The sequence below is a fragment of the Armigeres subalbatus genome, chromosome 1, assembly GCF_024139115.2.
Source record: "Armigeres subalbatus isolate Guangzhou_Male chromosome 1, GZ_Asu_2, whole genome shotgun sequence".
Lineage (NCBI taxonomy): Eukaryota > Metazoa > Arthropoda > Insecta > Diptera > Culicidae > Armigeres > Armigeres subalbatus.
The window spans coordinates 159,687,834-159,702,285 of record NC_085139.1 but is presented as its reverse complement, the minus strand read 5'-3'; the positions used below and the strand labels follow the sequence as shown (position 1 = coordinate 159,702,285).

At 45.5% G+C, this 14,452-nt stretch overlaps 1 protein-coding gene across 1 annotated transcript; it reads right to left on the bottom strand.

The window, feature by feature from the left end:
* Positions 1-1,536: 1,536 nt before the first annotated feature.
* LOC134206671 (uncharacterized) lies at positions 1,537-2,781 on the bottom strand. The gene is made up of 2 exons (XM_062682398.1): positions 2,309-2,781; positions 1,537-2,209 (listed from the first exon to the last, which is right to left on the bottom strand). Exons 1-2 carry the CDS (start codon positions 2,779-2,781, stop codon positions 1,537-1,539), a joined length of 1,146 nt encoding a protein of 381 aa, XP_062538382.1.
* Between the last annotated feature and the right edge of the window lie 11,671 nt (positions 2,782-14,452).

Sequence of the window (14,452 nt, the reverse complement as noted above, 5' to 3'; positions counted from 1 at the left end):
ATATCCTCTTATGAAGTACCGTTGAAGCTATCTTCCTATCGCCTTGTTCGTGTACCATATTTTTCATTCTTTCTAAGCTTTCTGCGTCGTAGACTCCACTTTGCATGAGACTTGGGAGTGGGATATACGACCAACCTGTTATGACGTCGGTGGAAAGTTTCTTTGGGGGCGTCGTTTCTCTCAAACGTTGATCGGTTGTGTACCATCGTCCTCCAATGGTGAACTTAGCTGGGAGGATTGGGGTACAGTCGATTTCAGTTCCCCTACTGTAGATTACTGTAGATACGTGTTACCGGTGCCATTTACATAGACCTGTTGTTGTATTTGACGGGTATTTCCTGGTAACAGTCTTCCTTCCTTTCGTATGTTACTAAGACCGGCTTATACTCTATGATATAAAGTACTTCTGCAGCTACAATTGCCGTAAATCCTGAACGTTTGACGATGTTTGATACAAACTCTGTTGGATTGACTCTTGCTAATGTGAGCGATGTCTCCATTAATGCCTTGTCTATTTTACACATTTCTGTCATAACGCTCGTATAAATTTCGTTTAGCTTTTGTGCGAGATAACTTTCCACGAGCGTTATTTTAGAGTTGAAGTACGTGAAGAGATCAAGATTTCTTCCAGTGCTTGCCTCACGGATAATATATTCCGTTCATCAATGTGACTTGGTCATTTTCTATGTCAACTATTGCTGTGTAATCGTACAGGCTTATCTCGTACTCGTAACTAAGGCTCCTTTCCATGTATATGTTGGCGTTCTGTAGGTTCCTCCACTGCAAGAAGTTCCTTTTATACTGCCCACGATCAAGGTCTTTCCTCTGGTTGTGCTATTACGGCGGAGTTCTCGAATTCGATGTCCTTCGGATAGCGCTACTGTTCCTAGTAACTGGGCTAGTTTACATTCGTCTGGTGTAAATTCTTTGACGATATACGCGTAACCGTGTTCGTAGTCCGATGTATGAGAAAATGCGCCACAATGTCTAATGGATCGTTTTATTATAACCTTGCATTGGTGTATGTGTGCAAGTGTTTTTGGGCTTCGTTGTAAGACTTGAATGTGCTTTTGCTCTGTCGTAAGATTCCTGGCTGGTGGAATGCACGACGCTACATCCATTAGTGAGTAACTAGTAATATTTACATCGTTACTAGCGCAATCATAGGCTATAAGGCCCTTTAACTCACTGCCTATTGCCTGCCCAATGCCTAATAATAGCATTATTATGGCAATGGTCCAAAAGTTCAAATTTATAGCGCGTGTTGTGCTTACTTGTGAGTTGTTCACTTTCAATACCTTCTTTGCTAGTCCGTCTGATTTGACCGTTACATACTTGGTTGAAGCCGTAAGACCGCTGCTAGCCCAGGTACATGGTTTGATTCTTTGGCGTTTTCTTCTCTTGTTTTCGTTATTTTTCGTCGAAATTGTCAACGTTGATGGTATCTTCCTTTTGACTGCTCCGCACGTCCTCAATAGTGGACGCTGAATCCCGGTTGTTTCACGTGGAACTTCGCTTATTGTCATCACATTTGCATCACGATGCCTCGATGATTGCTTCGTTGGCTTCGATGGTTCCCGATGGTGTGATGATCTCGTTGTCCGCCGGTATTGTGTTAATAAATACGACGTTCTCGTCACTCTTCGTGTTTTCCTCGTCGCTGACTACGATGTTCTTGTTGTTCTTCGTTGCCTCGTCGCTGACTACGATGTTTTCGGCTGCCTTCTTGCAGCTGGTTGCTTCCCCGATGATAACGTCGTTGTTTATTGACCAACCCTTTCGTGCCAATGTCGGGTTGTGCTCGTTGACCGCCATCGCTGATTGCTCGCTGTCCCCTTTGATTGCTTCTGCCGATTCTGTTGGTTGTACTGGTACTAATGGTTCGTTGTATTCGCCAATTATCATTACCGCTTCACTTGCCGTAGGTTTAAATCGATCCTTAACCGGTTGTTCATTTCGTGTACGGTATACGTCCAACACTTCTACGCTGGATGCTGCCCGGGTGTAGATTCCATGGATTGTTTTTATCTTAATCTTGCGAACTTTTTGATCTCTTCCCGCTATTACTTCGATGACTCTACCCTTTAACCAGTTGCGTCTATTGTCGCTATTATCCACGATAACTACTACATCATTAGCCTTGATATTTTCGGTCTCTGTGTTCCATTTCTGTCGTTGCGCTATTAATGGCAAATACTCCGCTTGCCACCTATTTCAGAAGTAATTGCTGTAGTGTGTAGCAAGTCTCCAATGCTCTCGTTCGAGGTTGTGAGTTTTTATTATAAACGACGGTAAAAACTGTCCTGACCTTCCTATTATTATGTGGAACGGCGTAAGCACTTCATCATCTTCTCTATCCAAAGGAATATGGGTCAAAGGTCGTGAATTTAGGAAATACTCAGCTTGAATTAGGGCTCCACTTAGCACTTCTACTGTTGGTGCTCGATTTGGACGTGAATTGATCATTTCCTTTAGTGTGTCCTTAATTATTCTGATGAGTCTCTCCCAAGCTCCCCCAAAATGTGGTGCTCTTGGAGGATTGAATTCCCAAGATAACTCAAGCTTGATGGCTTCCCCGGAAATCATTCGTTCGTTTATGTTATCCAGTAACATTTTCATCTCATTATGAGCACCCAAGAAATTGGTTCCGTTGTCACTGTAGAGATGCGATACCTTGCCTCTACGACCTTGGAAATTCATAAAACACAGCAGGAATGCGTTTGTGGACATAGCTCGATATGTACCGCTCGTGAAGACATGCACGTGAATATGGCTCCCCATCGTTTCTCTTTAGAGCGATTAACTGCTACTTTGAATGGTCCAAAATAATCTACTCCGGTGTGCGTGAATGAATATATTAATGGACTTGTTCTGCACGCTGGAAGGGGTGCCATCTCTGGATATATTGGCCTTACGCACTTATTCATACAATATTGTCATCTTGGCTTTACATACTGAAAGGCTGCGTTTAGTCCAACGATATGGTTCTTTTGCTGAAGTGCCGCTAGAACAGATCTGTCAACTTGATGCTGAAACATACGATGATACCAGTTTATGATTAAATGGGTGACGGGATGTCGTTTTGGTAGTATTACAGGATTTCTTGCTTCTTTAGGAAGAGTTTCAATATATTACAGCCTGCTACGAAAGCGCATTACTCCGTGTTCATCAAGCTGCGGCATCAATTTCGACAATTTACCGATTGTAGTTAATTGTTTATTTTTCTGGAGGTCTTTTATCTCGTCGGGGTACGCGTCTTTTTGAGCCTTTCTATATAATATATTCTCAGCCTTGTTAAAGTTCTTAATAATTATACAGATCCGGAACAGATACTTCCACCAACATGAAAATCTTTCTTCCTGAATTACGTTATCTTGATGATCGAGTAATCCTACGAATCTTGATTCTTCCGTAGTCTCCTTTGTTTCTTCCTTCGGCCATTCGTATGTTGGTAGTCTTAAAAATTCTGGTCCTGTTGCCCAAATGGAATTTTTACCAACCTTCTTAGTCCCTTCGTCGGCTGGGTTCTTGTCCGTCGGAACCCATCTCCATTGATCCATCATCGTTGTATCCAGTATTTCTCCTACTCTATGGGCAACGAACTGTTTATACTTCCGATGATCCGAATTCATCCAAGAAAGTACTGTCCTAGAATCCGTCCAGAACGTGGATCGTGTGATATTTAAACGCGTCTCCTTTCTTATTGAGTCCGTTAGTCTGACACCAAGCAATGCAGCTTGAAGCTCTAATCGTGGTATAGATAACGCCCTAATGGGGGCTACTCTTGATTTGGCTACTAGCAGTGTGACATTAGTATTGCCTCCGCGTATGGTTAGGCAATATACTACAGCAGCGAACGCCTTTTCGGAGGCGTCTACAAATGTGTGTAGCTCCGTTTGGTTATTGTCATTGCTAGATATCCATCTCGGAATTCTAACCATACTGGTTGTTTGAACCAATTCCAGCCAACGTTTCCACAGCTCGAAGGTTATATCGGAAATGGGGTTGTCCCACTCTGACGTTTCCTTGTGTATTTCCTGTAGTAGAATTCGTCCATGAATCGTGACATTAGATATCAGGCCCAATGGATCAAATACGCTCATTACAAATGATAATACTTCGCGTTTCGTTGGCTTCCCAATTCTACACGACACTTCTTCTGGTAGACGCTTTAGATCTACCTTGAATCCTATACTATCCTATATTGCCGTATCGTCTTCCTTCCCTTAGAGTTGTTTTATCATATCCTGGTCTTTTCTAACTTCTGGTATGGTTTTCATTAACTCTGGGCTGTTCGAGCAGATTTTTGTAATAAAAAAACTGCCACTGCCACTTAAGCAAATGATGGCGAACACGTGGATTCGGATGTCATTACCTCCATGACATATATAACAGCGCATCTGTCTTGATTGCAGTCACGCCACAGGAATCTTTGCGCATTTTGATCTTCTTTTCTTATCTTTATTTGATGGAACATTTCCTTAATGTCGCAAACCGCGTATCTTCCTTCCCTAAAACGAACTAGTATTCCAAACAGCGACGTTGTGCTGCCTAGTCCTGATAATAAGGCCGAGTTGAAGGATTCTCCTTTAATTTTTGCGGCCGCATCAAATACCAGTCTTGGTTTCGGTGGGTTCTTATTTTGATTGGTTATAATGAAGTGTGGTAAGTAAAAAACCTTGTCCACGTCTTTCATTAATTCCGCCGCAGTGAGCTTCTTAGCGTAACCCGTCTTTACGTAGTCCGACATTGTACATTGACGGTATTGCACCACGTACGATTATATGTTGACTGGGAAGCGACCGTGTGCCGCTCAAAGCGCACAAGCCCAACACAAGTGCCAACCGGCACATCAGGATTAATACCAGTGAGATCCTGATTACGGAATACTGGTCACGGCAAGCGACACATACACGCGAGCGCGAAAATAATGCAAAATAAACGTAAATTAACAAAATATGTCTGGCTTAACATTCTTACTTAACGTCAAATAAACAGAAGAAACAATCCCTCACTTTGAGCGATTGATTGTTTATTCTCGCGAAGGATGAACAATTGGATATATTAAGGAAATGCTAATACTGTAGTGTAGAAGTTGCATAGGTCACATCACTTTCCATGGTGAATCCCGATCTATGTTACTGATTACCCCACCCAACTAACACAACTTCCTTCCCGTGGTCATTGTGGAGATGCAGAGGTATTCTCGGTCTCTAGTAGCAACAATAACCACACACTAACATTCCCTCCCTTTCCCAACTGACTGTAAGGACTTGGCCGGCGCCGTTATTGATCAACATTTGCGAGCTGCTGAAACGTGAACTTCGAGAATAGATGGTAAATCCCAACCACTATTCACTTGGATCGTAGTGCAATTTGCACCAGTTCTGATCAATCACGGTGTAGCAACCATTGATATGTACAGTCAGTTGTTACCCGCTAGCTACACCGAAGCTAGGATAGGGAGACAAATACAGGGTCGTTTACCTTATTTCACACTATATACCCACAACCGAACTTACCTACAGCAGGAGTATACACGCACGTGTGTATCGCGACACGTGCCCACCGGCGTGCTATGGTGGGACGATCGGCAAACTGTGTCGTACCTAAAGTGCTCAAAAGCTGAACAGGAAATAAATTCTCCCTCGATCCCAACAAGCGAGGACTGACGACTCCTTTGTGAGCCCGTAAACGAGGTGAAAAACGAACAATTCAGTGAAAGAGACTAATCAGGGCTATGCTCTTAATTAATGTACTCTGTACACAGTACTTTCATCTTAACAAACTAGTTTATTCAGCTTATATATATAGTGACGTCATGCTCTTTTAGGGTAGGGTACTTGCGGTTTTTCTCTGGCCTTTCTATCGACGACTGCGTGGTACTGGATGCTGGTCTTCTGGTGCTACAGGACATCGAAGTTCGACACGCTGCGGGCGGTCGACAGATTTTGGTTGGGCACCACTGGTGCTGATGTTGGCGGTGGTGAATCGCCCAATGACGAAAACAGGGCACTTGCCGCCGGCACTATCGGACACGTGGGCTCGGGCGACGATGGTGGTGATCTACTGGCGATGGGCAGTCGTGATGGCCGCTCTAGTGCCCGAACGATGGCGTGGTTCCGTCCGCGGCGCACTCGATGCAGGTGATGAACAAGAGTAGCTTGGCAATGGCCGCTACCGGGCGCGAACAGCGACGAGGTGGTGCTTTTGTACAAGGCTGCAATGGCGATGGTCGAAAGGCGTTGGAAAATGGCCGGACGATGGCCGATACAGTGCCCGAACCGGGGCGTAGTTGTGATGCCGTCCCAGGCGGCGAAGGCGATAGTCGATAGGGGTTGGTGGCGATGGTCGAAAGGCGTTGGAAAACGACCGGGCGGTGGCCGATACAGTGCCCGAACCGGGGCGTAGTTGCGATGCCGTCCCAGTCGGCGATGGCGATGGTCGAAAGGCGTTGAGAACCGGTCGGACGGTGGCTGATACAATGTCCGAGCCGTGGCGTGGTTACGAGGTCGCTACGATGATGGTGTATGGGCGACGAGTCACTGGGTAGTGGTTGGAATCCGAACAATGGCCAACAATGGCGATGGCGGTCACAAAGGCCGTGGACCCGATTAGCTCGCCCTCCACGTGGGCGTTCTCATACACGACACTCGTCTCGCCTGAATCCGGGAACCACTGGAGATCGTTCCTTCCGAGGCACCACCTAATCGACCCTGCGACACGAAAAGAGCAAGAAAACAGAAAAAGGCCCGCTTTCTGGACCTTTTCTTTCTTCCGTTTGGTTTACAATAGGTTTCTCGAGTTTCTTCTCTTTACAATTTGTGGTCTTTATAGATTACACAAAAGATCGCACTATCACTTTGCTTTAAGGCAGTCTCACCTGTCCTAGACCACCTGGCGGTATAACGGTACTGATTAGAGACTTTCACTTAGGAAATCACTGGATTACTTGTTAATTTTAATTTATATTGAATTCCGACGCGCACTTCTACTCTCGGTGGAGTCTAAGGACAGAATAGAATTCCTGATCCTGAGCTGAGCGTTTTTCTTGAACTATGATACGACCAAACCCGACAACACCCGAACCCTAATGATTCCGCGTCAGTTTGGCAACCCTTCCACACGGCTATCCCTGTGGGCAAGTGTTTGACGTTTGGCAAGCATTCTTTTCTTGCACTCAAACCGCTGTAAATATATTCGTATTGATGGGATAGTGTAAAATGGTACTCACGTTTCTCACTGGTAAGGTGATACCCATAACCGGTTCAAAACAAGTGAGATGTACAGTGGGCTTGGTGGAGGGAAAATATTACTTGCGGTGGAGCCAGCAAAACAAACATGAAACCACCGGTTACATTACCCCACAGTCCCCCTCCTCGAAATGCAAAATAAGTATGCATTCGAATTTGCGATAGTATCAACTGATTTATCTGTATTTCGGTTGTTTTAATTACAACATTAATCCAATCTTGATTTATGTTAAATTTAACCTACTTTGGGCCCTCCTTGAACTACCTGTTTGTCTTCATCGCACTCACGATGAAAAAAAAGGAACTCAAAAAGTAATACCAACACTACTGTGTTGAGAACTGTCAAACCGTCTGCTCCTGTTTATCATTCGACGCGAATATCGGCGACCGTGCATGCGGGCAGTCTAAGAATTTCGCGTTTTGTTTACGGTTTTCCGCGAGTTTTCCGGTGAATTGGACAAACTTGTGTCGTCTGATAGTAGGATCTCCCGGCGCGCTTATATCAACGATCGAAATATCTCTTGCCGGTTGTGTTGCCATTGGACTGTTGTGTGATCTGCTGATGGGGAGACGATGCTTTCAGAGGAGGAAATTCGCCGCACCAGATATATTTGTTTTGTTCGAACGAAATTTGGCTGACGAAATCGATGACTGGGTTTATCATTGCCGATGCTACCGACAAAGGACTGGGCAATGGTCGTCCGGACGACTCTTTGAAGGTGAGTGTTTTTTAATCAAAACGGCTCACTTGAAGATTGTACTTAAGGCGATTGTGTTTTAATTTTCAGGTTTCAAGTCGCATACTGAAAATACGCCAATAGACTTTCCTGCTTCATCGGCCAGTTCATATGAACTGGTACCGACTCGCGCTAGGATGATACACGGGACATATAACGCGTCTAGCTTGGCATTGTACCCGTCCGCGGCGGAAGATTGCCGGAAGTTCCGTTTAAATACCCTCTGACCGACGGAGTATACCGGCGCAAATTGTTTGGACCGAAGATTGTAGGTTTTGATGTTATTGTCATGACACTTTTTCAGATTTTTAGTGACCAATGAATAAAGTTGCTCGTCGATTTTCCCCTTCCTTTCCAACCTTCCTTCCTCAGATACCTCTTCCTGTTCCCTATCCATTTTATGTTCCTCTCCTGATCCGATTGCTTCATGTCCGAAAAGCACCCGATAGGGCGAAAAACCGGTAGACATGTGGGGGGTGATGTTTAGGCAGTGTTCGATTTCGGACACACGCGTGTCCCAGAGTTTCTGGTTGCCCTTCACGTAGGACCTGATACACGCGTTTATAGTACGGTTCAACCGTTCTACGGGATTGGACTGACTATGATGTCTTGAATTTTTCCAGTGCTGAACCTGGTATTTGGTCAGGAAAGCTTTGAACTCATGAGACAAAAAGGTTGACGCATTGTCTGTTATTATAAATTCTGGCACTGAATACCTTCTAAACCAGGATTCCTCTAGAATCTTGGTGACTATCGGCGCAGAGATTTTCCTTACCGGGGTAAGTATGCACCATTTGGAAAACAGGTCCATGATTACCAAGAGGTGAGTATTGCCCTTCGGGCTGCGGGGAAGCGATTGAATGAAATCTAACGCGATGATTTGAAACGGCTTATTAGTTAGCCTTTGTCGGCCAGGCTCGGGAATTTGTGACCTGTTGGCTGGCTTATTTTGGTAACATAAAGAGCATTTCCTAACATGTTTCCGAATATCTTCAACCATTTTTGGCCAGAAGTATTTCTTCTTTACTAAAGCCACGGTCTTCTCAGCTCCTAAATGCAATTTGTCGTCGTGCTCTTCAACTAGAATAGATTCTCGTGAGGATTCTGGAACGCAGGTTTTCCACGAGAACCGATAATCTAATAAGTCATCTTGTGCTGAAACAAGTTTCTTTAGGACACCATTGTCGATTCGAAAATCTTTGTATTTTTCTGGGTCAGCTTTTACTTTCCTTTTAAGGTCAGCGTACCACCCATTGTCCTCGGAACTCTGTAACTCCTCCACGGAACGCGACAGGGCATCGGCAACAATATTATCGATCCCTCGGCGATGTAAAATGTCCATTTCAAATTTTTGCAATTCAATGCTCCATCGGCATAGCCTAGAAGAGGTCCGCCAATTGCTTCGCATAATATATGTAAGCGCTGATGCATCGGTGTAGACCGTAAATTTGCTGCCCTCCACGTAGCAACGGAACTTCTCAATGGAATTCAGGACCGCCAGGCCCTCTTTTTCCGTTGCACAGTATCGTTGTTGGGTGGTGGTTAGTTTCTGGGAGAAATATGCGATGGGCTTCTCAATACCCTCGTGCGTCTGCGTAAGCACGCCGGCGATGGCTGAATCGCTGGCGTCACAGTGAATCACAAAGGGCCGGTTAAAATCCGGATTTGTTAATAGAGGGGCGATAATCAAAAGCTCTTTAATTTTCTTAAACGACTCTTCAGCCTGGTCGTTCCAACAGATCGTCTTCGGTTTATTTCTAAGAAGATCTGTCAACGGTTGTGTGTAACTACTGTAGTTAGACAAAAATCTTCGGTAGTAGTTACACATACCTAAGAATCTCCTTAGAGCTCGCAACGAAGACGGACGTTCAAAATTGACGATTGCGGCCACACGGTCTGGGTTGGGTCTCAGTCCGTTGCGGTCTAGAATATAGCCTAGATAGGTCACCTCAGCCACACAGAAGTGTGACTTTTCTAAGTTTATGGACAGGTTTGCCGCTCCAAGTCTGGATGCCACTTCCTGTAGTATGGTCAGGTGCTCCTCAAACGTTTCGCTAATGATGATTATATCATCAAGATAGACGAATACGTTTGGTTCCAGCTCACCCCCGCCCAATACGCGGTCCATCAGCCGCGAAAGTGTGGCTGGGCTATTTACGAGACCGAAAGGCATCCGGGTGAACTGGAACAATCCCCGCCCCAAGACAGAAAACGCCGTATATTTGCGAGATCTAGGGTGCAGGGGAACCTGCAAGAATGCCTTGGACAGGTCTATTGTTGTAATGTAATTCGCATGCCCTAGTCTGCTAAGTATACGGTCTGCATGTGGGAGGGGATAGGAGTCCCTGACCGTACGTTCATTAAGTTTACGTGCATCCAGGCACAAGCGTACCGTGCCATCAGATTTGTCCACAGGTACTAAGCGCAAAGCCCAGTCACTATAGGACTTCTCTATGATTTTGCACTCAAGCATTTTATCAAGTGCTTGATTAATTTGTTCCTGTTTCTTAGGAGAAGTTGGAAATGGATTCACTCTTGCGGGTGGAAGCTTCTTGGCCTCTTCCGAAAGCTCTATACGGTGACTTATCCAATCTGTCGTATTGAGTATACCGTCCTCTGCCACTTTAAATAGGGTCTTCACCTGGTTCAGACGAGCCAGCTGTTCCTCCGTTAATTCCTTTTCAGAATCGTTAGAAGTGGGCGGACGATTTGTTGTGTCGATTCCCATCTCTTCGACCAAAGATTGGCCAACCGTGGGTCGAATTTCGAAGGCTCGCCAAAAGTTCATTCCTAAGAGAATTCTTCTTTTGAGCGAGGGAACTACTAGCGCATCAATTATTTTAGTCACACCGTTGAAGGTGACTGGTAAATTAACTAGCCCAGTGACTTCCAATTCCTGTCCACTTGCAGTCCGTAAACTGACATCGGAGGGGAACATCTGAAGTCCGCATTTTCGTATTAAATTAGTGGCTCCAAATCCAAGAATACTTAGATGAGCTCCACTATCTAGTAATCCAACTAAGGGTATTTCTAGAACAGTTAGATTCACGAACGGCCTATCGTCGTTGTCTAAACTTACAATGGCTTCATTTATGTAGTACTTGTGTGTATGGACATAATCAGAGTTGGATACTTTTTCGAACCCTTGGTTCTGTAGAGTATCCGTGATGTTATTAAACATATTAAGGGGCTTTAGTTTCTGTTGAACTGTCGGCCCTCTGCGACAGTTTTCAACCCGTTTTTTGTGCAGTTTGGACATGAAGCTGTTTCAACATTTCTGAGCCCACACTTCTGGCAGCATTTTTGTTCTATTTGGTCACAGTGTCTGGTGTGATGACCTTTAGAATGGCAATTAAGGCAGTATTTGGGAGTTGGTTGGTTGTATTGGGAATGAGATGATTGAGCAGTCTTTTGTTTCGGTTGAGCCCCGCTCTCGTATCGATTTCGCGACGGTTTATTGTCATCATCTGACCCGCGATGGTAGACCGACGAATTGTGGAACGTCCGCGATTTTTGACTGTCGTGCTCTCTTTTCGGTTTTGGTTTACGTTTTTCGCTCGCGTCAAACTCATTCACTTGAGCCGCTTTTCCCCGTGGATTTGCCGAATCGTTGGACTGCGTTTGGTATTTGAACCAATACGTTGCATCCAACCGTCTGCCGAATTTTTTCAAGTCAGCCAAATTATCTATTTCCGACGAAACCGCGTGTCCTTTGTAATCCGCGCGCATGTTTCGAAAAACGATCTCAAACTTACGACGCTCGGTCATAGGTTTGGTTAAAGAGTTGAAGATTTTTTGTAATTCGAAAAAGTAGTCGTGAAACGTTTCGCGTGGACCTTGTCTTCTAGCAATCGCCCGTACCTCGGTCGAATAATCGTGGTCAGGGCTCAAGAATTCCTTCTTGAGCTCTTCTTTAAGCTCGTTCCACGACGCAAAGTCTTCGTTGTCAAAACCGGCCATGAACCAGGTTTTCGCGGCACCGTTAAACAGGTGAATCGCGGATCGAAACAAATCTTTACTCGACATTTTCTCCGATTTCGCGTAAAATTCCACTTCGCGAAGGAATTTCATGAGAGTTAATCCGTTGTCCGAACCGTCATACTTAAGCTTCCAGTCTGACACTGGTCGCCGTTTCCCCGATTTATGGAAACGTTTCTTTTCGCGTAACGAATTTCGTGGTTCGTCTGATGACCAACCCTCTTCCGTACTGGAAGATTTTCTCGACTCTGAACTCGACCGTTGGGAATAGTTTTTCGACCGACGCGACGATTTGGACCGAATGTCCTCTGGTGGACCGGGGTTTTGTTGCACATTTTGCGAATTTATGCGAAGGGTATTTCCAAAATACTCCGTAGCTTGATCTCTTACCATCTGCTTAACACACTTCTGAATTTGAGGGTCATTCATTAACCACTGTTGGAACATCAATGGAATGGCATTTGGTCCCAAACTGAACACGTTGTTCTGATTTGGAGGCTCAATCATTGATTGACCTTTCCGCGTTTTCGCGTGAGAAGCTTCTTCGAGAGGCTCTTCTTCATCGCTGGGGTTGAAGTATTTTTTTGTGGCCCGTTATTCGCCGCGTTTTGATTCGACGAATTCGAAATCAAAAGATTTGAAATAGATTGATTTAATTGTTCGATTCTTCCAAGTTGCCCATCGGATGCAAACATTGAAAAATAATTGTTAAACGTTTCGCGAATACAACTCATTAACCCGTCAATTTTCGCGAGATCATCGTCATTATCCGTGATATCCGTTAAGCGTTTAGTTCGTTTGAAATAATGTGCTAACCGAGTTTTCAAACTTTCGCGTATTCCATCGAATTTGTTTCTTGGTGCAAGGAAACTCCGGATTTCCTTGACCTTCACCGTTATATTCCTTATTTCTTCTTCGGCTGAGACGTCATACCGCGTAATCTCAATATTGGCGTTCGAATCGACTTTAGTATGGTCTTTCAATCGTCTCATTAGGGCCGCGCGCGTTTCAGTTTCCGTATATGGAAGACCACGGATCGCGAGTTCGTATACTATTTCATCACGCTCAAGGTGATGAACTGATATATTTTGATACAATATATCAAATTCGACATCCATTTTGAGTTCTGATCGATAAGACAGTTCTAAACCAGTAAATGAATTACTTCGTTTGGAGGACGAAGATGAAAATTTTAAACAGGTTGCTGTTTAATTACTCCTACTGGAGGGGGTGGTAATGTAATTACTTTAAATTTTAGCTGGGCGCCAATTTGTTACCCGCTAGCTACACCGAAGCTAGGATAGGGAGACAAATACAGGGTCGTTTACCTTATTTCACACTATATACCCACAACCGAACTTACCTACAGCAGGAGTATACACGCACGTGTGTATCGCGACACGTGCCCACCGGCGTGCTATGGTGGGACGATCGGCAAACTGTGTCGTACCTAAAGTGCTCAAAAGCTGAACAGGAAATAAATTCTCCCTCGATCCCAACAAGCGAGGACTGACGACTCCTTTGTGAGCCCGTAAACGAGGTGAAAAACGAACAATTCAGTGAAAGAGACTAATCAGGGCTATGCTCTTAATTAATGTACTCTGTACACAGTACTTTCATCTTAACAAACTAGTTTATTCAGCTTATATATATAGTGACGTCATGCTCTTTTAGGGGTAGGGTACTTGCGGTTTTTCTCTGGCCTTTCTATCGACGACTGCGTGGTACTGGATGCTGGTCTTCTGGTGCTACATGACATCGAAGTTCGACACGCTGCGGGCGGTCGACAGATTTTGGTTGGGCACCACTGGTGCTGATGTTGGCGGTGGTGAATCGCCCAATGACGAAAACAGGGCACTTGCCGCCGGCACTATCGGACACGTGGGCTCGGGCGACGATGGTGGTGATCTACTGGCGATGGGCAGTCGTGATGGCCGCTCTAGTGCCCGAACGATGGCGTGGTTCCGTCCGCGGCGCACTCGATGCAGGTGATGAACAAGAGTAGCTTGGCAATGGCCGCTACCGGGCGCGAACAGCGACGAGGTGGTGCTTTTGTACAAGGCTGCAATGGCGATGGTCGAAAGGCGTTGGAAAATGGCCGGACGATGGCCGATACAGTGCCCGAACCGGGGCGTAGTTGTGATGCCGTCCCAGGCGGCGAAGGCGATAGTCGATAGGGGTTGGTGGCGATGGTCGAAAGGCGTTGGAAAACGACCGGGCGGTGGCCGATACAGTGCCCGAACCGGGGCGTAGTTGCGATGCCGTCCCAGTCGGCGATGGCGATGGTCGAAAGGCGTTGAGAACCGGTCGGACGGTGGCTGATACAATGTCCGAGCCGTGGCGTGGTTACGAGGTCGCTACGATGATGGTGTATGGGCGACGAGTCACTGGGTAGTGGTTGGAATCCGAACAATGGCCAACAATGGCGATGGCGGTCACAAAGGCCGTGGACCCGATTAGCTCGCCCTCCACGTGGGCGTTCTC